General features: G+C 41.6%; 1 protein-coding gene across 2 annotated transcripts in view; it reads right to left on the reverse strand.

Annotated features, from left to right (window-relative positions):
* Positions 1 to 23,707, reverse strand: part of rptor (regulatory associated protein of MTOR, complex 1) — a 224,229-nt gene that overhangs the window by 124,089 nt on the left and 76,433 nt on the right. For both annotated transcript variants that reach the window (XM_063884304.1, XM_063884305.1), the window contains exons 6-7: positions 22,304 to 22,450; positions 12,614 to 12,789 (exon numbers count right to left, since the gene is read on the reverse strand). In XM_063884304.1, coding sequence (XP_063740374.1) covers positions 12,614 to 12,789; positions 22,304 to 22,450 — 323 coding nt within the window. The remainder of the gene's footprint in view (positions 1 to 12,613; positions 12,790 to 22,303; positions 22,451 to 23,707) is intronic.

Raw genomic sequence — 23,707 nt, forward strand, 5'->3', positions numbered from 1 at the left:
AGGGGGACACGTCTGGAACTGCAGGATTTAAGTCCCTGGCGGCGTAGTGTGTTACTGATGGTAGCCTCTGTTACTTTGGTCCCAGCTCTCTGCAGGTCATTCACTAGGTCCCCCCGTGTGGTTCTGGGATTTTTGCTCACCGTTCTTGTGATCATTTTGACCCCACGAGGTGAGATCTTGCATGGAGCCCCAGATCGAGGGAGATTAGCAGTGGTCTTGTATGTCTTCCATTTTCTAATAATTGCTCCCACAGTTGATTTCTTCACACCAAGCTGCTTACCTATTGCAGATTCAGTTTTCCCAGCCTGGTGCAAGTCTACAATTTTGTCTCTGGTCTCCTTTGACAGCTCTTTGGTCTTGGCCATAGTGGAGTTTGGAGTATGACTGTTTGAGGTTGTGGACAGGTGTCTTTTATACTGATAACGAGTTCAAAAAGGTGCCATTAATACAGGTAACGAGTGGAGGACAGAGGAGCCTCTTAAAGAAGAAGTTACAGGTCTGTGAGAGCCAGAATCTTGCTTGTTTGTAGGTGACCAAATACTTATTTTACCGAGGAATTTACCAATTAATTCTTTAAAAATCCTACAATGTGATTTCCTGGATTGTTTCCCCCATTCTGTCTCTCATAGTTGAAGTGTAACTATGATGAAAATTACAGGCCTCTCTCATCTTTTTAAATGGGAGAACTTGCACAATTGGTGGCTGACTAAATACTTTTTTGCCCCACTGTACATATACATGCACTCATTCACATCCACGAACTTCAGATGTTTATTTGATTCTCTCTGTGTATTTATATGTGTTGTGTTGTTGGGTGAAAGCACTTTGTAACTCTGTTTGAAAGGTGCTGCATACACAAGTGTATTATTAATATTATTATATATGCAGGTTATTTGATCAGGTACATATTCAGTGGCTGGATAGAATTTATATATATACAAATAGCCTTCAAAAAATAATACCTGAATACAAATAATAAAAAGTAAGATATTCCATTCCATGTTTCATGTTTTGATGAAGTTTTCTGACCTCTGCCTCCTGAGAAAGTCCAAACGCCATGTTAGAATGCACTCTCTGCCACGATCAGGAGATATTTATTTGGATGAATACATTCTTTCAGGTGAGTTCAGAGAATGCCAAAGAGCACTGAAGCTGCAGAATAGTGGTGATCCAAAGAATTATTGGTTTTTCCATTACCACGTCTGATTGTTCTCATTTCAGTACAAAGAGATGCCTCAGAAGTCGCAGGTGTGTCACATTTTTCGATTTGTATCCAACTATGGAGCATCATTGATGATTCACCAATTGTTTAATCTTTCACATCAGCTCTTATAATAAATTATATACAAAGGCAAACTCATGAAAAATGGGGAACGGGGATGGGTGTAAAAATCTATCACAAAAGTCACTTTTCAGTATTGGAATATTAGTAGCATTTTAACCTTCCCAACACTACTTTTTGTGATCCTTTTTTAAGAAATTAAACACAGATATTGACATTAGGGTTTAGCTCAAGGGTCAGTAATTTCAAAATTATGACTCAAAATTACAAGAAGCCAATTGGGGAGGCATCAGGGGAAATTATTTGTTCCCACAGATCACAAAGCATTGGTGTCTTTTTGTCTGAAATCACGGATGAATTTTCCAATCTGCAAGAAAAAAAACTGCATTGTTGTCAGTTTGCAATGATATTTTATTAAGTTTAAAGAGAGAAGCCGTGTAAAATAATAAATAGTTGTATCATTAGCCGCAAAGTCTGCTTTAGAAAGTGGCGCCCAGCTGCATGCAGCACTCTGCTGATCCGGCCATAGAAAATACTTTAACTCTAACTTGATAAACGGTGTGACGTGAGCAAACAGGACCGAGTGGCGGTATGAGACTCTGCGTCAGTGTGTATGCATGACGGGGTTTTGTGAGGTAGGGGGGGGGGTACTTTGTAAAGTTATTTAGAAATCAGGACATAAGGGAGTCAGATTTTGTGTTATGGCAACAACAACCCATTTCACTACCATGTTTATTTCCTTGTTCTACCTATGAGGTAAAACGGTAAGGCAGAGAAGCAGCCACATTTATTTGTGTGGGTGTGTGTTATTTTTCAGTGAAGTGCCCACTGACTGAAAGGAAGATGTGATCATGTGATTAGCTGCATTTCCATCTGTGTACAGCAAACACTGTACATAAAGATAATGAGGTGCTATTGTACTTGAGGTCACCATTGCGTCTGTAAAAACTGAGCAGCATTGATGAAAGTGTTTGCTCATTATAGACTGCATTAACAGCAGGCATGTGCATGCTTACCAGCGTGGCAGGATTAAGCATGTGGAGGTGGGGGTGTTGGTGCAGTAGTGAGGAGACAGCGGCAGAGTACCTAACATCTGCTTCTAATGGATGGAACAGGTTCCTCCTGAATAATCTAGGTAGTGTTCAGGAATGGTCAAAACTTGTTCTTTCTCTAGGGCAGGGCTGTCCAAACCTTTTTCACCGAGGGCCACATACGGAGGTCAGGGCCACTAGCTAGAGGTGAGGTATATCGCCTCATAAGTTAAGTTATAAGTGAGCAAAATCAATCAAATGTAGGTAAATTATGCTCGGTAATCGAATATGCTTTGAGAAAACAAACACGTTTTCATTTATTTAGTTACATAAAGTGTTGGCAGCTCATCCCTTAAAACAGAAGCCTCAGATTGCTTATAATGAGGGGAAATATGAAGGGTACATTCCAAGCTTGTTATGCCAAGTGTTAAACCGGGGGGGGCTGGCTGTTCCAACACGTTTAGGTACTTTGTAAAGTTATTTAGAAATCAGGACATAAGGGAGTCAGATTTTGTGATTAACAGCAGGCATGTGCATGCTTACCAGCGTGGCAGGATTAAGCATGTGGAGGTGGGGGTGTTGGTGCAGTAGTGAGGAGACAGCGGCAGAGACCCTAACATCTGCTTCTAATGGATGGAACAGGTTCCTCCTGAATAATCTAGGTAGTGTTGGGGGGGGGGGCTGGCTGTTCCAACACGTTTAGGTACTTTGTAAAGTTATTTAGAAATCAGGACATAAGGGAGTCAGATTTTGTGTTATGGCAACAACAACCCATTTCACTACCATGTTTATTTCCTTGTTCTACCTATGAGGTAAAACGGTAAGGCAGAGAAGCAGCCACATTTATTTTGTGTGGGTGTGTGTTATTTTTCAGTGAAGTGCCCACTGACTGAAAGGAAGATGTGATCATGTGATTAGCTGAATATAAAATATAAATAAAGCATACTTTTTGAATCATAAAAGGGTCAATAAAAAATGGAAAACAGGCCGCAGTTGGCCCCTGGGCCGTAGATGGACACTCCTGCTCTAGGGCAATATTTGGACTAAGAGGTGCTTCGGTTTAAACCCTAATGCAAGGCCCAGATGACACTCCAGCAAAACTGCTTGGTACAACACGCCTGCCTTGTTGTACCAAGTTGTGTCTTCCTATTGTTTTTAAGATGTGCATTTATGTTTTAATACACTCTTAACAAAGAGCCTAACAGTTACCTAAATACTGCTGCTACTCCTGCACACTTCCAGAAATAAACTATGCTCACTCGCTCTCACTCACTCCACATACTCGCGCGCCACACACGTATCCCCCTCAGCCTGTCACTCAGTATTTTGAGGGGGGGTGAAGAGGAAGTTTTCCTCCTGCCTTCACAAACTTTACACGAGTCTGAATTGTCAGAATATAGTGGGAAGACATTCATACTGTGCAAGCCAAGATTTTTTTTATCCACCAATAACCTGACATTACGGTGATGCAAGTTTTTCTCAGACATAAATCCATGTGTGTCTCTGAATGAGCTGCAGTGAACCCGGACTGATTCAGAGCGGGTGTGAGAATAATCCATCCATCCATCCATCATCTTCTCCCGCTTTTCCGTCAGGGTCGCGGAGGTAACAGCTCCAGCAGAGAGCCCCAAACTTCTCTTTCCCTGGCCACATCAACCAGCTCTGACTGGGGGATTCCAAGACGCTCCCAGGCCAGCGAAGAGATATAATCCCTCCACCTGGTCCTAGGTCTACCCCTCGGTCTCTTCCCAGCTGGACGTGCCTGGAACACCTCCCTAGGGAGGCGCCCAGGTGGCATCCTCACTAGGTGCCCGAACCACCTCAACTGGCTCCTTTCAACGCGAAGGAGTAGCGGTTCTACTCCGAGTCCCTCCTGGATGACTGAACTTCTCACCTTATCCCTAAGGGAGATGCCAGCCACCCTGCGGAGAAATCCCATTTACGGTATGAGCTTAATTTTGTAATTTGCCTCGCCAAAGAAGTCTTATGAAATATGTTATAAAAGATGTTATTTGGTTACGCGTGAAGATCTGATTAAATTGACCTGATTAATCATCTGAAGATCTGTTTAAATCAACAATGGCTAAGAGGCATGGACACACCTATGCGCCACCAACCAATGAGAGAAGACTACACCTCCGAGCGGGAGGGTAGAAAAGATGTTCGTAAACAGAGAACGGGATCTCTTCCTAAGAACTGTGACCAGATAACTTGAAAGTGGACTGTGGACCAGTTAATGGGAGAAGACCTCGGCCAAGTGTCTTTTGTAAACCTATCATATCATTTTATTCATAAATGCTGTTAAACTTGACGAGAAGCTCCTTGGATTATTTTTGCCTACTTCCTTCTTCAAGATTTAGAACCTAACACGGGTCATCCTGTCTTTGAATTTTGGGACTTGTATTAGTGAATAAAGCTGACTGCTTCATGATTGGTGTTGTTTTGTTCCTTGATCTTTGTGTCACATTAAAATAACAAATGTGTTACCTTGCCTACCTTGTGTCAAAAGTAAAGTCACTACCGTTTGACTTTACCTTTTACTCAAGGTAGGCAGTACCTAGTAGTTCTTGTTCGTTTGAGACTGCCTTTTGTAAGAGTGTAGGCAGAGTAGCACATTTTGTTCCATCATAAGTCGAAAGGTGTGGAGGTTATTTCAAAACGTTAACCTTGAGGTGGTGTTAATGTAGATGAAAAGTTTGAGTAACTAAAGTCATGTCATTAAGATTCACCCTCTGCAGATCTTGACCACTGCACCAAACGTAATGTCCAAAGCGCTGACAGAGCAGGTATCCCATCAGACAGACTGACATCAGGGACTCCAGAGGCCTGCTCTCCCAGCATGGCGAAAATACACACCGTGCACTTTTCTCCCTTCAGCCAGTGTTTCTCTTTCTTCCTTCCTCTGCAAACCCCTGGTGTCTCTCTATTTTCAGATGCTCGCCTCCTCCATCCCTCCCCATCCATTGCAGCGGTGGGGAAATCCCTTGAAGATGGCGCTCCATCAGTAATGATTTTCTGCTCAGCTGAGCAATGAAAGGTACACATGCACTCAGTCTGCCTTGCTCCTTCTCTCCCTCTGTAAACCCCATCATCCATCCCTCAGTGCATCTCATTAAAGTTTTAAAGCCAAGGTAAGCCAGCACATCAGTGAATCCCTCCATCCGCCCACTCTAAACCTGTCGAATCCCGCCCCATCGCTTCCTCATTTTCTCACCATGTCTCTCTCTGGGGCTTTGTAAAAATTAGGGAGAAGACAGCTCGGCACATCTTAATTTAGAAAATAATAAGCATGCCGGAGAGATGGCAACAAACTATGAGAAAACCGGGAGGAGGGAAGTGGCGAGAGGGTTTTTGGAGACTCGTAAAGAGCTCCGGGTCTCGGGCAAACCTGGAGGCTAGGTTGATGGAGGTGCTGAACACAGCTGGTATGTTTAATCTGGTGGAGAGGTTTCTCAAGCGCTCTGGCTATTCTCAATGAAATTGCCTTTTCTACCGAACCTGGCAGCTGTATGATACGTCTGAAATTAGTAATGTCCCTCCCAGAAGCACACAGTGTTCCCTCCTCCAGGAAGAACTGATTGTGGCTTGCATTTTTATACGAATACAATATTAATTTAGATATAGTTGTCCTTTCCAAACCGTTTTTTTAATGAAAAAAAACGTATAAATAAATGCATCATAAGTTTGAGTATTCTCTTTTGGAGCATTGGTGTTCATATAAAATGTATGCTTATAAGAGCTTATCAAAATGTGCGAGGTATACGAGTATGTTTCATTTATAATGCATACACTTTACAGTAATACATGACTAAATTTCCCCTGATTCATTGCTCACAAAAAAGTGAAATGTATTAATACTGATGCTACACGTTTCCCCTGAAACTACAACATGCATTTTTGAAGGCAGTCACACTCAATATAGTCCGACAGGCTTCTAAAAAACTGATTCTCCAAAACTAAATGTTGGTAAGGGATATCAATATTAATGGCAGAATACTGACACCTCATTATTTTGAAGGTCAGGGTGGAGTGTGGATTTAGAATGGGGAAAGATAAAGGCAACACACACTTCAACATTTCTGGCAGAAAAGGAACACTCGGCTGGCTGTAAGACCCCTCCTGAAGGCTACCTGTCATCCTTACTTCTTAGTTATCTGCCTCTTTTAAATTTGTAGTTGAAAATGTGTTAAATCATCCCTCTGACTTATAGTTTGGGCAAAGTGAATTCAGTTATTAAAAAGCTGTACGGTTAAGTCATGATTGATGGCAGCACGGGGGCTTTGTATATTGCAGATAGAGACTGTATGTGAGTCAGTAATGTAGTGCATTAGTAGTAGTGCAGATAAGGTGCTGATCTTCCTTCTCTGATGTTTCCAAGTTGCAAGAATGGTTTTGAAGCAAAATTGAAATAATAGCATTAGCAATACATAGAAGACCCGTTCTGCCGCTTATACCAGTGGGAAACTGAAATAATGATAATAATGAGTATGTATTCCTTCTTTTGAAAATCTTAGAAGGACAAACGTACAATCACTATCAAACAGGCATTTGTCACAGCAGTCATGTTGATTGTCATAATAGGTAAACAATGGCTTTGTTCTATTTAGGGCTGTCAAAATTAACGCATTAACGTGAGATGATTAATTTCTGGAATTAACGGCGATCATTTTTTTTAAAGCATTCACGCCCTGATTTGCCCAAAATTAAACCCCCGCTGCGTCCTTCCTCGTCACGTAAACGGCATGGCTGACACGAGCAAGATGGAGGAGTCCGAGGAACCCGTTGGCCCTCTGGATGGACAGTTTGAGTACAAAAAAAACAAACATGTTGTGGTTTACTCACACTGCAGGAAGGACTTTTCGTTTCACCGAAGCACCTCGAGCCTTAAGTATCATCTTAACGCCAAGCATTCATTGTTGGGGCTTCAACTTCAGATGTTACGCCTGGCATGCTTCAGACCACCCTCACCAAACGCAGGGCATTAAGTAAGTCTACGTCTGAGAAGCTGACCGACACAATTGCCAGATGGATAGCCAAGGACTGTAGACCAATTAGTATTGTCGAGGACTTGGTCCTCGCAGAAGTTTTGAAAGTGGCAACTTTAGACGCATTCTACAAGCCTCCGTCGAGAGGTACAGTGATGACTAAAATCAACCAACTATATGACGCTAAAAAGAAAATGAAGGAAGAGGATTTGGCTTCAGCGGAATATCTTGCTTTGATAGGAGACCACTGGACCTCCTCGAGTAACAACAATTATCTGGGTGTGACAGCGCATCACATCACTAAAACCTGGGAACTGAAGTCGTTTGCTTTAACCGTAATGAAAACAGAAAAACGTCACTTTGCAGAGGTATGTGATCAACAGTTTCAAACCGTGGCACACAAGTGGAAAATTGAAGGAAAAATCACAACTATAGGGACGGACAGTGTACGCAATATGACAGCTGCAGCTAAACTGCTGCCATATGAGCACATGCCCTGCATCGCTCACATGCTACAGAGAAGCATCAACGTGAGCCTCTCCGATAGTGGATTTGCGAATGTGTTGGCCAAGTGTCGCAAAATTGTCAGTCACTTCAGACACAGTGCAGCAAACACCATGGAGCTTCACAGCAAGCGGCCCTGGGACAGCGGCAGGAGCCACTGATCCAAGACGTGCCAACGCGGTGGAATTCCACGCTGGAAATGATCAAGAGCCTGAACCACTATCAAGCAGCAATAACAGCAACCCTGGACCAACAACACCACAAACTGGTCATGCTGACGCCACCAGAATGGGACAAACTGCAGAGACTGAGCACTCTTCTAGAGCCAGCAGGCAAGGAATGCACATAATGTGAACATTGAAAAATTTAATTGAACTGATCAAGCTAAAATTAAAGGTTTAACTGATTTGCCAGCATACCAACTGGTGTTCAAATAACTGTGTGTGTGTGTGTGTGTGTGTGTGTGTGTGTGTGTGTGTGTGTGTGTGTGTGTGTGTGTGTGTGTGTGTGTGTGTGTGTGTGTTATTCTACTGCAGGTATGTAACTGAGATTCTGGGTGGAGAGGCCTATATCTCCTGCTCAGTAGTACTGCCTGCCCTCTGCCACCTGCGTCAAGTGATAAAGGTCTCTGAAGAAGACCCTGCATATGTGGTGAGATTTAAGACAATCTTCATGAAAACCTAGCCTCCTGCCAAGAAAATACTAACAATGCATGGCTCAAGCTTGCAACGGCGCTGGATCCACGTTTCAAAGACTTGAAGAGTCTGCCCAAGAGTGAAAGGGAAGAGGTGTGGACCTCACTTGGAGGCATGCTTTATGAACAATCACCCAGAAGGTCTCTGCTGACTTCTCAAGATGGACCACCCAGGAAGAAACTTCACCTTCTACAGATGGGCTCAGATTCAGAGTCAGATGAAGAGGTGTAACCTGACAGAGACATACAAAGGTACAGAGCAGAGCCAAGCATAAGTATGGAGGACTGCCCCATGCAGTGGTGGGCTGCTCATTCAGGAGCACATGACAAGCTGGCCCTGCTTGCCCGCAAATATATCGTGACTCCTGCATCCACGGCTCCGTGCGAACGACTCTTCTCAGTTGCAGGCCATATTGTTCAGAAGAAACGGTCCACTTTACATTCAGAAAATGTTAACCAGTCAGTTTGCCTTAGCAACTGGCTAAAATATGAATACACAAAAGGTAAAAGGGCCACATGTACTTGTGTGAAAGTGTTGTTTGTTCAAAAAGAAAAACGTTCCATTCACCTATCCTGTATTTGCTAAAGAAAAAGAGCAATGGCTTAGTTGCCAAAATTGTTTGGAATGAAAACTTTTTTTTGATTTGTCATTAATAAAGAACAAATGTAATATCCGCTTCTTGTCATTTATCTTTCTGTTCTGAGAACAGTACACAGAAAAATTCAATTAATTCAAGAAATTTTAATCATTTGACAGCCCTAGTTCTATTCCATTTTTCCAGTAAAAACTGTGGCAGTTTGACACCAAAACAACATCAAAACCTTCAAATCAAAATTGCTTGATCGTATTCAGCCACTATTCATTTAATTAGGTGCACCTGTGCTTTCCCTACTGCATTCCCACTGCATGGTCAACTCCCTCAGAACTCTTTTTTGTTTTCTCATTAGTAAGAATTGTGGATAGTACCTGGCTTTAGTACCACCTTGTTTGAGTATCAAGATAGCTATGCCAATTGCAGCAGGTAGATTCAGAATCATTTTTGCAATATGGGACAGAACTACAGGACACAAGGAAGACCAATGCTCCTAAGCAAATTCTGAAAAACGTTTTAAGAATGTTATAATTGTATTCAAAACTACAATAGTATAGATGGACATTACTTTCAAGAACTATAAAGCATTATACAACATTTTAGATGTGGTGACAGCTTTTTAGACTAGCTGATGAATGGCTGTGGTTGGTAAGCTAGATGCTAACAGGCTGGCTAGCCTGGCACATGGCTACACAAGTCAGTTGCGATAGCTCTTCAGGCTTGCTGGTTTTCAAGTTATTATTAGCTTACTGTCAGCTAAATGCAAGTTTGAAGCTAGCTAGCCAACTTTTCATTTTGAATTTCTGTGCGTCAGTCTGAGGCTAGGCACAGACACACAGACTGAATGTACACTCTTCTAAAAAGCATGGTCAGTCTGTGAGTTACAAGCTAGCTTACAGCTAATGTACAGTTGGTACTGTTACCCGTTCAAGGCAATTGAAAAAACAGTCCACAGAGGAAATTAGCCCTGAAAAAACTGCCTCTTTCAGTTAGAATACACCATAACACGGTAAGGCAAATGAAGCCATAATGTATTGAAGTTTATGAGGAATAAGACCCTTTTTCTAACAAGATAGTTTCAAATCTTCTTCAATAGGGAATCATTTTGTAAATGATGTCCCCATTAAAAGTGGAATAGACAATAGCAGAGATTTAGTGTGTAGTTACCTTGTGATTGACACCTCGCTAACAAGCCTGTCAATCGGTATAGAGGTGTAGCAAAACCTTCTAGCTTCATCCTCTTGTACACAAATGGTCCATAAAAACAAGATGGATCCACGGTGACTACAGCTACTAAATATACAGTAAACACCCTAGTTTTAGTTCTTTTTTGCAATTTTATACAAACATTTGTATAATACCCGAGTAAGGTTATACCCATGTTGGTCCAAAACAGAAATAAAATAACTTCCCCTATAAAGTTAGCTTACTAGCTAGTTAGCTAATTAGGAAAGGTATGAGTATAGAATAATTAGAGACCGAACTTTGAAAACATTGCTCTACATACAGGATGTGGAGTTAGACCACATGTGTATGTAGAACATGGATGATTCATCTATGTGTGTGTGTTTGTGTGTTTACGGGGGATTAGAGGTGATGCAATCACCTTTGCCTGGTTGTGCAAGCCCCACATGCTCAGTGTGCCCCACAGACGGCTGACTGTCTGATGCAACCCGTGTGCTCTCGTGGTTAGGCTTGAAGCTCCAGCAGTACACTCCTCTGAATCATGCATCAGGCTGCTTTTACATCATGCAACTGTATGAGCCTCAATATCTTTCACCGATTTTAACCCAATGTCCTCTGCGGGGATCATCAACCTTGCATCGCAGTGGATGAGGGGCGTTTACATTTTTCATTTAAGCAGAAAATGTCTTACCGGAGCTGAATACTGAGCAGGGTCAGAGTTAAGAGGAAGGTTTGGACACATCAGTATGTCCTCAGTATCAAAGAAACCTGCCACGAACTGGCTCAACAAATGATTGACACACTGCGTTCTTTGTGGTTAATACTAAAGCCCACACCATTTACAAATTGCAAATTTGAATTATTTTGTCATTTTGTATAATGTTTCCCTCCCTCTACTGTTTCCTAAATACCTATTCTGCACATGCTTATATTGATGTTTTAAAAAATTGTTTATGTCAAAACAAAATCTACTTTGATTGCTTAGAGTTCGCCAGTCAACGTTGGTACTCTTTTACATCACCCAAATGATTGCATTTGCATAATATCTCAGACATTGAATGGGACACAAAAACTAATTTGCTGCCAATTTTCACTCAACATGCGCTTATAATCTCACTAACATATGCACGCAAACAGTATTAATTATAGTATGCGCAAAATATCAAAAATGGCAAGGAAAGAAATCTCACATGTCCTGTGAGTTAATTGTGCACAAATATAAGGAATAATAATCAAGAAGAATTATAATAAAGTAACTGATTAGAATTCTTACATTTTTTCTTAGCATTTGGAACTGAATGAAATGTTGCTACGTTGACAGTATCGGACTTTGCACCACCATTTACATCTCTTTTACATTTTGATTACCATTAGTTGTTTTATTTATATAAGAGGAAGTTGTTAAATGCCTTTTTACACACTGCAGGTTAACTGATACTGATAGCTCAAACAGCATCAGATAGTCTGAACGATTTATATTTGTTCAAACTATAATATCTGTTCATTTTCCATATGCTACGCTACGCTTTCTTTGCCGTAGACTGAAACAGTTTTGGCTGGCAGCAGGAAAATCATTTTCTAAAAACAGATAGCTTATGGAAATAGCACATTACATTTCAAATGGTACACCAGTTTTATTTGGATAAGTTTTTTGGTTGTGTACAGTTTGTGGGGCTTGCATTCTATCTCTACAAATAGAAATGTCTGCAAATCCTCACAGAAAAAGACACTGATGAGGTATTAAGTGCCCATCATCGCAGACAAAAGGAAAGCCGAGGGTTTTGGGCGTGGGATTTAGAGAAAACAGTACCCCTCAAAAGCATGGCAGTACTGGTGTCAAAGGGAAAATGTGCTACGTGTTTACAGATGAAGCTACAGAGAAATATAGCATTATCAAGCAGGTAATTAATTCACAACCGCAAATTAAAGAGTATTCCAACTTTTTAAAACAAGTTAATTCTATATGGGATAGCCTTTAAGTGTTCCTCTGTGGACTTATTTTTGGTTAAGAGACATTTAACTGGATAGGCTAGCCGCTAACTGAAGAGATCATGGTGATTCAAATTCTTCCATATTGAAAACTTTCTTTAAAAATGGGTTACCGGCTGAGAGAGACCATAACCAGTTCCTCCTCTCGCTGTTTAAAGCCTGTTTGGGCTCATTATTGGAAAACACTGCTTAAATGTTAACAGTTAGTTGACAAAAACCCCAGCTCTTCCTTACTTCAGCATAAATTTAAGGCCATATCGTGAATGTACCATCTGGAATGTTGGAACTTTTAATGGTTAGCGAGAAACTGTGCCGCTGAGAGCTGGGAGAGAGCTGTAGAGGAACTTTACCATCGGAGGGCGATCTTGATGGGTGTGGTGAGGCAGGAGGTGAAGAGGTCAGCTGGGAGGTCGGGGTTCATTGGCAGCAGCTCGCTGGCCTCGCAGGCGGCCAGCTGGATGCAGTTCTTCATGGAGGGCGGCAGAGGCATCTGGGCCAGCGGGTGGCTGGGGTTGATGGCTGCCACCTGAACACACACAATTTAAAAGTTACCACCTGAGTCTCACTAAGGAATGATACCTGGGTTAAATAAATTAATGCATTCCTATTAAAATCCTCAAATACATGGACATGTTTTTACTCGCACTAAAAATAAGTCTAAACATTTACCCCATCCTAGTATTAGTAACAGTGAGCAGCTATTATACAGCGTCCTGGGAGCAGTGTAGGGGTCAGGTGCCTTGCTTAAGGGCACCTCAGCAGTCCCAGGAGGTAAACTGGCCTCTAAAAGTAACAGTCCACTCTCCATATTTTCATTAGTCCATTTACTGAACATGTTAATAAATAAATAAATCAAACAGAAAAAATTATAACAATAACAAAAAGAAGCAATATAACAGATACGTTATAAGGTACAAAAAATAAATACTCAAATAGTTTTCCTTCATGTTCAAAAGGGGCAAGAAGAAGCTTAAAAACTTTTCTGGTCATACCCCCTGTAGCATCGATGTTCATGAAAATCAAAGTTCTGCTTATCGTCATCAGTATTCATGTTATTTGACTGGTATATATATATATATATATATATATATATAATCATCTCTTTGTACAAAACCCCCCAAAAAATCCAATCATATTTACAGGTAAACCAAAATCGTTGTATTTGTTCCGTTCTGAGACATGAACCAGCAACCCAGTAGTTCCCAAGTTAAGTCCCTTCAGACTGAGCTTTTACCTAAAATATGTCCATGTAAAAGAATAAGGGGTCAAATATATGTTGTTTTTTTTAAACTGCAGCAATCACAGAAAGTGATCTCAGTGTGAATATGGGTTTCAGACCCAAAACATTAAAGGGATAGTTCAAATGTTGTGGGGTTGTATACGGTGACTCTCCATAATCACTGTTTTCAATCCGACCAAAGCCACCAGACTCCACTGAAAAAAACAGCAACTTTACCTCATGAAACATGGGAGTTCAGCTGCCACCATTGGTTAGCTAGTTGTGTTATTGTGTGTAGTTTGTGTTACTTTGGCCTTTTACAATTTTTGGTTCAGACTTTCCAAAATCCACAATACCACAAATCTAATTGATTGAGAAAACTTACAGTTTAAAGAAAAACATACTTCAATGATTTGATTCTGAAACCCAACCTCATATTTTCATTGTGTTCTGTGAGGTAAAATGACAAAAGACCACAAGGTAAACTGTGAGTTTATTCTAATGATAGCATTCACTTAAACTGATATAGATGCTGCTGCAGAAGTACATTTCTGAACTCCTGTGCTGGTCCTTGTCTATTTCTCTAAACTTGGGATTTGGCGACTCTCATTTACTGGAGAAATAGTTAATTAATAGAATCCAAAGCTATCTTTTAATGATCGAAATACCGCTAGATCCTGACATGTGGTCTGGGGAATAAATGACAGAGGGACCAGAGGGAAGAGGAGCTGTGGGACAGACGATGGGTCTTTAAATGAGGTAAACCTGTTTGTGGACAGTTCTTAAGGGTCTCAGACTCAACAGACACTTCCCATTTCTTGACACATTTATGGTAAAAAATGTGTTTGAGCAAAGCTGCTTTAGTCAGAAAATGTGGAGGGTGTTCCCCTCTACCGTGCAGACTGCTTTTCTCTTGTTTGCTCTGGGACTGTATTAGATGGAACTCAAGATAAGAATCATCATAACATTGTGGCATTAAAGGGTAGAGCAGGAATGAGTCCTAAGACCCCAGAATAAGTTAGCATTTTACCACCTCCGGTTCCGTTAATGTTTAACACGGTTTGAAGAGATTTTCATATTTTTTTCTACTTTAAAGTCCGTCTGTAAATACCCCACTTGGACTGTCAGGAGCTTTTATGCATTATGTCATGAAAATGGCAGTTGCCAACAAGTGACTTAAATTAGACTACTTAACGTCAATATGCCAAACATTAGCCACCTTTAGCTTTGTGGTGTTTACAAGCAGCCATGCGAAGGGGATGTAGGCTGTTTAAAGCCTAACGTTAGCTTTTTACTTCATTTTAGGCTTTATAAATAATAAAAGTGGTGTTGATATGTGGAGTTTATCCTCGTGTACAAAACGTGGCATTATCATTAACGTGTTTGCCAAAGATATTTCTGCAATAAATGGAAATCCACGGCAAAATCCCATTGCTTTTTGTTGCCATGCTAACTTCCTGTTGGCCCTACACAAAGATGTGATCACTGCACCACTCTGTTAGAGGGGGTTTGAGTTTAGACCCTGCAATTGGAGCAACGTGAGAGGATAACAGAAGAAGACAGAATGATGAACTGGAGACATGAAATAAAAGTTCAGAGAAAGGAGTCAGTGTGGAAAGAGGACCTCCATACTTGCAGTAAAAATTCATCTGGAGTCTCAGTGTGCACATGTCCCACTACAGGTGAAGGCATCAGCACCCTGTTACACCTTCACCCTTCAGCTGTAGATGTTGTCATCACTTTCCCAAGCTGTTTGTGCTTCTCAGATTTGGCATCAAATATTCACACTCAGAAAACTTTTCTACAAAAGGCAAATCTGATATCCATTTGAGCACTTGTCAAATTCAGTCAACAGTCTTCCCTGATAATTGATCAATTTTTCCAGTGAGCTCGTCTTATTTGAAAGTATTTAGTATGAGCAGAGGTGTTTTTCTGATCTGCATAAGCCGCTGTGTTGTGTTTACCACATAGAAAGTTGAAAACCATTTAAAATAGAAATCTCACTAAGATTAAACACCTTTCTGCTACAGTTATGAACAGCATGGAATAAGTAATGAAAGCTGTTTTCAAGGGATGTTCTCTCTGGGGCATTAAAACAGTAGGAACATGGGATTCTAGAAAACAGAAATCAGAGTTCTACCACCTTGTTCTTCCACAAAAAAAAAAACGTTATTGCTGATGCCCTGCCTGAGACATTTTGAGAACATTATGATAATGTTATGTTCTATCGATCCCAGTGAGGAAATACTCCTCTTGCTTCTCCTTCAGCAGGCGGTCTTTAGTGGTAAAGCCTCTTGTCTATTCTTGAAGCAGAATGAGTGTGTTATTTCCACACGGAGCGACGGCTCAGTCAATACTTGCAAATGTGAAAAATGGAGGAGGCTTGAATATGATGCCAGTTATATCTGGAGATCATTGTGCTGTTGTATTATAGATTTGTTTTCTAGGAGTTCGATATCGTGTGTCTTTTGGTAAGTACACTTTAATGATAAAGGCAGCAATGGCAGACTTCCCTTTAACATCACTGACTGCCTTTATTCTGCAGCTCTGCATTATTTAGAAACAGATTAGGGAAAGGGATAAGAGTACTCTTATTTCCACTTCTCTTATGTCTTGTGATTCTACTTGAGTTTTTAAACAGCAGCAGCCCTCATACACCACTCTGTTCTAGTCAAATTTGATGATCAATGAACAAAGACGGCTATCTGCCAGAAAGTGATGTATAAATGATACAGGCCTTCTGAAATTAAACTTGAACTGGACTCAATATGTGAGTGAGAGAGCATTTTAGATAATCTTTTATTGATTATGAATCCACTCTTGAATTATTTGAGCTGGAACATATGGAAGACATCCAGTCTTCAATAGTGATAATGCCCACAAATGTCCAAGTTTCATTTTGCTCTGAAACATTTGTGTGGGATGTATAAGAACAATATGATCATATACCACTAGCCCAGCTCATTGAAGATTGGCACGGCGGTTAACGGCAAGCTGTTATTGCGAGACCTGTTGCAGAGTGGCAGAGACCCTGAACAGCTGTTTAGCGCAGTGGAAAATGTTGCCTTAAGTGCTAAAACTCTTTCTTAGTTTGCAAACACTTCTGGGGCTAAATGCATACAGGCTGAGGCGAGGGTATGGAAGATAAACTCCCTCTGGAGGGAACACTGGGATTTTAGCATTTGCAGATCAGTAACCTGCACTGAATCTTATATAAAACACAATTATTGAATAAACATTCATTCATTACCAACAAACTAACATGGCACAATGATTGACACCAGAACAATATGATGTGAAATCAGATGTTTTCCTACATTGAAGAGCTGGAAATACATTTTAACTGATGTTTGGCTAACTTTGAAATTGTTGATAAAACATAAAGACACAGCTGGAACCTCTTCCATCATGCCACCAATAAAATACCGGAACTATTCAGAAGAATAAACCATGAACATAAAGTAACTCCATCAGGGACCGAATGAAAAGCATATCCATGCTCTTTTAGTTTGAAATACACATTCATGAGATCTGAACTATCCTCATTATGTGACATTTATGCTTCTCCAAATAGCTGTTTTACCCCGCACAGCTCTCACTTTGGACATCCTGAAAAAGCTTCCCTCATTTAGAGCCGGCCATCTTTCCCTCTGTACAACACGGACTGTCTGCACACACATCTGCTGAACAGCAGGAGCCAAAGGTACAATTTCTGGAGGACTTTTTGGGATAAGCCCAAACCTCTGTCTGGGGTATCCTCCTCCTATTTGCATCCTTTTTGTTGCACTTTATTTACCTTAACCGACAGAGACTCGATTGTTACCCTATTCAATTGATTGCAATAACCATTTTTTTCATTATCAATTAATCTGCAGAATCATTTCTAGATTGATTTACTGATGTTACTTCATAATGTCAGAAAGAAAATCTCCTTCCTAGATTTCCAAAGGGATTTTAATACGATATATAAGCAAAAAGCTACATTTTTATCCGTTTTTTTAACAGTTTGTGATATCTTTTAACTAATTCGTGATCCTGAGCCGTGGGCTAGATGAAAGGAAGTTGAAAATCTTAGCAGTAGACACAACCAAACACCCAGCAGAGACACACCACAACTCCTGAGTGGAAACTCCTCTTTTGGACTCGCAGCTTAGAGTGTGCTGCAGCTGAGTATCTGATGCAAGTCGGGTAAAACTACATTACCGGAGGAAAGCACTGAAGGACGCCTTACAAATACAACCACGTATCCAACAAGGCTGCCTGGGAAACAAAACAGAACACAATTCTTTTTTACTGTAGGACTGTAGCAACAGAAAGTAAAGTAAGAGGTTAAACATAGGCTGCATGACCCCATTCAAATTCTCTATCCGGTTTCCGGTTAAGCTTATGAAACTGCAGAAAGTGCCTTGTGATGAGGCTCTGTAGATTTATGTAATGCCTCCCTGCTCTCTGCTAGTCCAATAACTCATTAGCTGACTCTATAATAAGTGGAGGGGAAAAGGCAGCAGCAGCTGAAGCTCAGATCTCGCTGTGAGACATTATGTATTTACAGGAGCTCTATAAGAAGCTCTGCACACACATGAATAAATCATGGTATTAAACACACAGAAGAATAGTCTTAATTAATAGGGGGGTGTGATAAAGTGTGTAACTGTGCATGTGTCTGTTTTTTTTTTCTATCAACATGCATATTTTATTTCAGTTTGAAATGCTCGCAGGCCTGAGTGGGTGTCGTGCGGATGGATCTGTGCCAAACTTTCCTGGAACATAATTCCTCTTCTCGGTCTAATGAGGAGAAAGCCGACGCGCTCTCGGAGGCAGACATCACAAACAAAGAGAGAGCGTTTTCAGAGGCCTCTCGATGTGTCAACCTGAGTAGAACCGTCTCCCGATCAGACCTGGAGTTGACGGAATGCTGCAGTTTATCCCGACGATGAACATTGCCAGCCGCAGCTGATTAATGCTGAGCATCCTCTGTAATTATCACATTAGCATACTGTAATCTCGCAAATTACCATGAAAATCACTGCGACAGCTTCCCTTTCTGTCTCTTCCACGGGGAAAATCAGGCGACAATATAAACGCTCAGGATTCAGCTCCCTTTAAAGTGTGACGCTAATTGATGTAATCCTACAGGGAGGGGGATTCAGATATAAAAACACTTGATCACAGCAGGGGAGCAGTCCCGCCCGTCCTAAAAATGCATCTCTAGTCGAGCAATATATTTTACAGCCGCTTGCATTAATTATTCATTAGGATGATAGAAGGAGGCTTAATGCAAGCATCCCGGAAACGCTAACATCTAACCCACAACATGCACACAAACGGTCCAGCATGCCCTAGCTGAATGCTGCAGGGCACACACACACACCACACACACATATCTTTAGCCCTGCAGCTAATGCAGTGAGCACGTTTGCTGAGTGCATGCAGGAAGTGATGGGATATTTAAAAGGAAGCAGGTGGCCCTATAATAGAGCACTCAGAGCTGACACACACACACACACACACACACACACACACACACACACACACACACACACACACACTGAATGGACTGCAGGAGGCGGTTGGTATGGTGCGGTGGAGGAGTGAGAAAACACCTCCTCCACCTCCTCCATCTCTTCATATCATCCCATCATCCTCTTTTTGTGGTTTCTGCATATAACTGAATCAACAAAAAAGTAGTCCCTGTAGAGATCAGGCCTGTCGTGCTATGGGAATCGTGTGCATGTGTGACTGCTTAGGAATGGCTGAGTGAGTGAGTGAGTGAGTGAGTGAGTGAGTGAGTGAGTGAGTGAGTGAGTGAGTGAGTGAGTGAGTGAGTGAGTGAGTGAGTGAGTGAGTGAGTGAGTGAGTGAGTGAGTGAGTGAGTGAGTGAGTGAGTGAGTGAGTGAGTGAGTGAGTGAGTGAGTGAGTGAGTGAGTGAGTGAGTGAGTGAGTGAGTGAGTGAGTGAGTGAGTGAGTGAGTGAGTGAGTGAGTGAGTGAGTGAGTGAGTGAGTGAGTGAGAGAGTGAGTGAGTGAGTGAGTGAGTGAGTGAGTGAGTGCGCGTGTGCGCGCGCGCGCGTGGTGACAGAGGGAAGCATGGGCGAGGTAGGGACTCCCCACTTGGATCCTCTCCTGCATGATTAAAAAGTCTCTGGAAGTCACTGGCTCTCTCTTTATCTTACTTTACCTCCACCCATTATACACTTCCTGTGAGAAGGGCAGGCACTCGGGTTTAGAAAGAAATGGAACTGCTTATGAAGGTTATGCAACGATCAACCGGGGGACTTCCTCCGTTTATTTCCATCCCAAAACACTCAAAGCCTCAGGGTCCCACCTTCATTTAAATACTTGCTTTGTGCAATCGCTGTGGAAATGATTAGATCTGTAAGGGTAAAAAACCTTCCACAAGTGCAAAAAAACTATATAAATTGATTTAAAGTACAATACAATAACTTGTAAATACAGCTTCCAAACTGACTTTTGTGAATCCAATTTTGCATGCATTGGTGGATCTCAATTCTTTTTGTGGATTTGCATTTGAAACGCACACAGATTTGAGACACACCTTCTGCGGGTCCTAATGAAAAATATACCTGTGTTTGGATGGCACCTGATTGGCTGATTATGTGATTTCCACATTTCAAAGAAAGAGCATGAATTCAAGTCATATACCATTTTATCTCATCTACTGTAGTTGCAGTTAACATCCATGTCCATTCAAAGTAACATCAATCAATAATGTTGTCCTCTTACAGATCGGGGGGGATTCTCCAAAAACATATTTGTGAGATCACAGTGAACTAGCTCCAACATCCTTGAGTTCTAGTTACTTTCTCCCATCCTGTCTGTCCACCGTTGACCTAAAACCACCTGTAAACTCTTACTGCACCATGAGAAGCAAGGACGCTTCTCTGGGATCCTTGAGGGAGGGAGGGATTGTTTCCTCAGCCTCATATCATCTCTATACTTTAACAGAAATACTTCACCATCTTTACTCCCAGGCTCAGGTTAGACTAGAGTTATTTAACTGACAACAGACCACCTTTAGAGAACCCCCAAGTGTCCCGTTACTCAGTAACACTTCAACAAACCTGTGACAGAAAAATGAATATCCCCTCCTCAGCTTCAGATCCATTTGAAACCAACTACCTATACTCTCTAGTCCTACTATTTGGAAAAGGTTATGGGTAGTTCACTTTCAACATGCAGTACTTTGGCCAAAATTACCAATCAGTGTTTAGTTTCAAAATTGTGAATTTGTTGCTTTTAAGAATGATCAATATGTCAAAACTCTGGTGCTTAGTTTCAGGAATATTTGGATGAAATCTTGACCAAATAATTCAAAGTGATTCTACCCAATCCTTACTGTGTTCTGCCAACTCTAGGGACCCTACTAGGGTTTTGAGGTTTCCCTTTCCTGTAGTGTGTTCTATAGGTTTGTGTGCATGTAAATGGTCTGCAAAGGCTAAAATCCCTGTGTTCCCTCCAGAGGGAGTTTCTAGAAGACATCGCAGTAGGACTGTTAATCGAAATCGCAATATGGACTGGTGCAAAATCCAAATCTCATTAAAGGCAAAATATGTGAAAATATCTGAATGTTGAGGCATGGTGGGGCTGCAGAGAAGTCACAGCCTAGAAATAATGGTACTTTACAGAGGTAAAAAAGTGTTCATTGATATTGTATAAGCTTGTTTTATTCCCTCTATTATCACATATCATATCTCAATTGCAACATCATTCATTATATTCGCAATTAGTTTTAAGATTGTGCAGCCGTTTACATAACATAGGGAAATGTAATTAATCAATGAACGTCAATAAATAATGTTGCAGAAGAAACATTAATTAATTACATTTCCTGAAACCAGATAACGATGGTATTTAGCATAACCAAACAATGATTTTATCCCCGATGGTGCAGCCCCGACATGACCTCTGCACAACAAAACAAAAGAAGAGCAGCAGAAGAGGCAGAAGCAGCGCAGACACTCTGTCAAACACTGCAGCAACTCAGCAGTTTGGCTGCTGCCTTCACCTCTTACTGTAACGGGTAACACAGCGCTCGGTCTACCTCCAGTCTGAGCTCAGTACCGTCAGCCTCTACCTCCCTCGCTTTCTCTCTCTCCCCCGTTTTCCAGCTAATCTACAGTCTGGCTGAAACTTCTGCATGAATAATTGAGATGAATGACAGAGCCGTCTCATTAGGTATTCACATAGCATGCCGTAGCCTGGAGAGAAAAAGCGAGAGAAAACGTAATAAAAAGATGAAGTGTTGAAGGGACTGGGGCTGGTGGAGGTGTGTATCTGTGTGTGTGTGTGTGTGTGTGTGTGTGTGTGTGTGTGTGTGTGTGTGTGTGTGTGTGTGTGTGTGTGTGTGTGTGTGTGTGTGTGTGTGTGTGTGTGTGTGTGTGTGTGTGTGTGTGTGTGTGTGTGTGTGTGTGTACTCCCAAGACTAAACCAAAACCCAATGATTTAGAGCCAGCTGCCTGTTTGATTGGCTGAATGATGCCACAGAAGGACTTTTTCCAAGAGAGGAGAATCAGGACTGACACCACTTGGGTCTGCTTCGTAAATATGATACGAGCGTACATGTGTGAGGGATTCCATGTTGTGTGTATGCAGGTGACAAAGCTCAGACTATTCCATTAATAACTCATAAATACCAGCGGTTTGTTCCCACTGTTTGCCCTGCGCGCTGCATGTGTTTGTATGACTCACCTAATCTTTATTTTTCCAATTACAACCCTGGTACTAATTCATGGCTGCAGTGCTGTGAAATGTCGTAAACCAGGATGGTGTGTTTGTGTGTGCATGTGTGTGTGTGCTGCCCACCTCCAGCTCCTGCTCTCTCTGCAGGGCGAACTGTTTAAAGGACTTGACGATGATCCCTGCGTTGGAGCAGTCGTAGACGAAAATGGACGGGCTCCCCATCCACGTCTGCAGGTCGTAGATGGACAGCGGGATGTACTGGGTGTAGTTCTGATGGAGAGAAAGTAAAAAAAAAAGAGAAACATGAGGCATGGTGTTATTGCTGAAAACTCACTTTTATAGATCTGCGTTTAATTATTAACAAGTCATCTGTTTGATGAATAGTGTGAGCTTAGCGGGAGAGAAACAGTTGATGTTATAATAAGGGAGAGTGAGAGGATGATACAAGAAGAGCCAATGAGTATTAAAAAAAAATCCAATAACCATGCTGCTATAAAGGTCTTATACCCGTTACTAAATGGAACATTTGATTCTTCACCATTGCTCCAACACCAAATCTCTCCCCTACTGATTTCATTATATAGGAAATAAGTACAAATGTGGGAAATGTGGAGGGAAAGAGAGGAGAGGAGGACATCAGGCCCGGGGGTGTACTGAGGACATGGAGGAAGGGTAGGCCCAGACAGCGGCGGTGCATCATTGTGAGTCGTGCTTACTTATAGGACAGAGACATGAAAAACTCCAGATTTTATGTCTGATTTGCAAGTCCCAACCCTCACATCACAGCATGCAGGTTAGCTGCTGTGTTGGGGGGGCTTTAAAGTTCATCTCTAAATGCACGAAGCCCTCTCAAACTCGTCAATGATCTCAAATACCTGGGATCATACATCATGGACGATGTGAAAGACTTCCAATCTGGAAAAGTCAAAGCCATGGTGGTAGCTTTAAAGTACACGAAACATAACGATATGACCTGCCGAAGGCAATACATTTTGAACAGGAAATTTGTCGAGCCAATGATTGTTTACGGCATCGAGACCTGGACCCTCAATGCTCCATCAACATCTAGTATGGGTGGGAACCACCAGAGTCCCCACAATACGATACTATGCGATAATTAAGCCACGCTACAATAGTATTGCGATGCAATATATAGCGATATGGCGCATTCCTGATTTCTTTCTCCGCTGACTCCATCTTTGTTTGGAAAATCCCACTGACTTTACCCATGGCCATGACCGCACAAGAAAAAGCTCAGCACCATGTAGTGGATTGAAAAAGCAATAGTTACCAAAAACTTTCATTTGGATTTGCAATATGAATATGAACAACATATCGATACTTGGCGTCCATGTATCGATACAATATCGCCACACAAAGTATCGCGATACTATGCTGTATTGATTATTTCCCCCACCTCTAACATCTAGATGGGTGCTATACCAACTTCCATCACAGGGGACAAAATGAATCCTGGAAGACACACCCAACGTTACAGCAGATATACGGTCTATAACCCAAACCCTG

Source organism: Eleginops maclovinus, chromosome 5, assembly GCF_036324505.1.
Source record: "Eleginops maclovinus isolate JMC-PN-2008 ecotype Puerto Natales chromosome 5, JC_Emac_rtc_rv5, whole genome shotgun sequence".
NCBI lineage: Eukaryota > Metazoa > Chordata > Actinopteri > Perciformes > Eleginopidae > Eleginops > Eleginops maclovinus.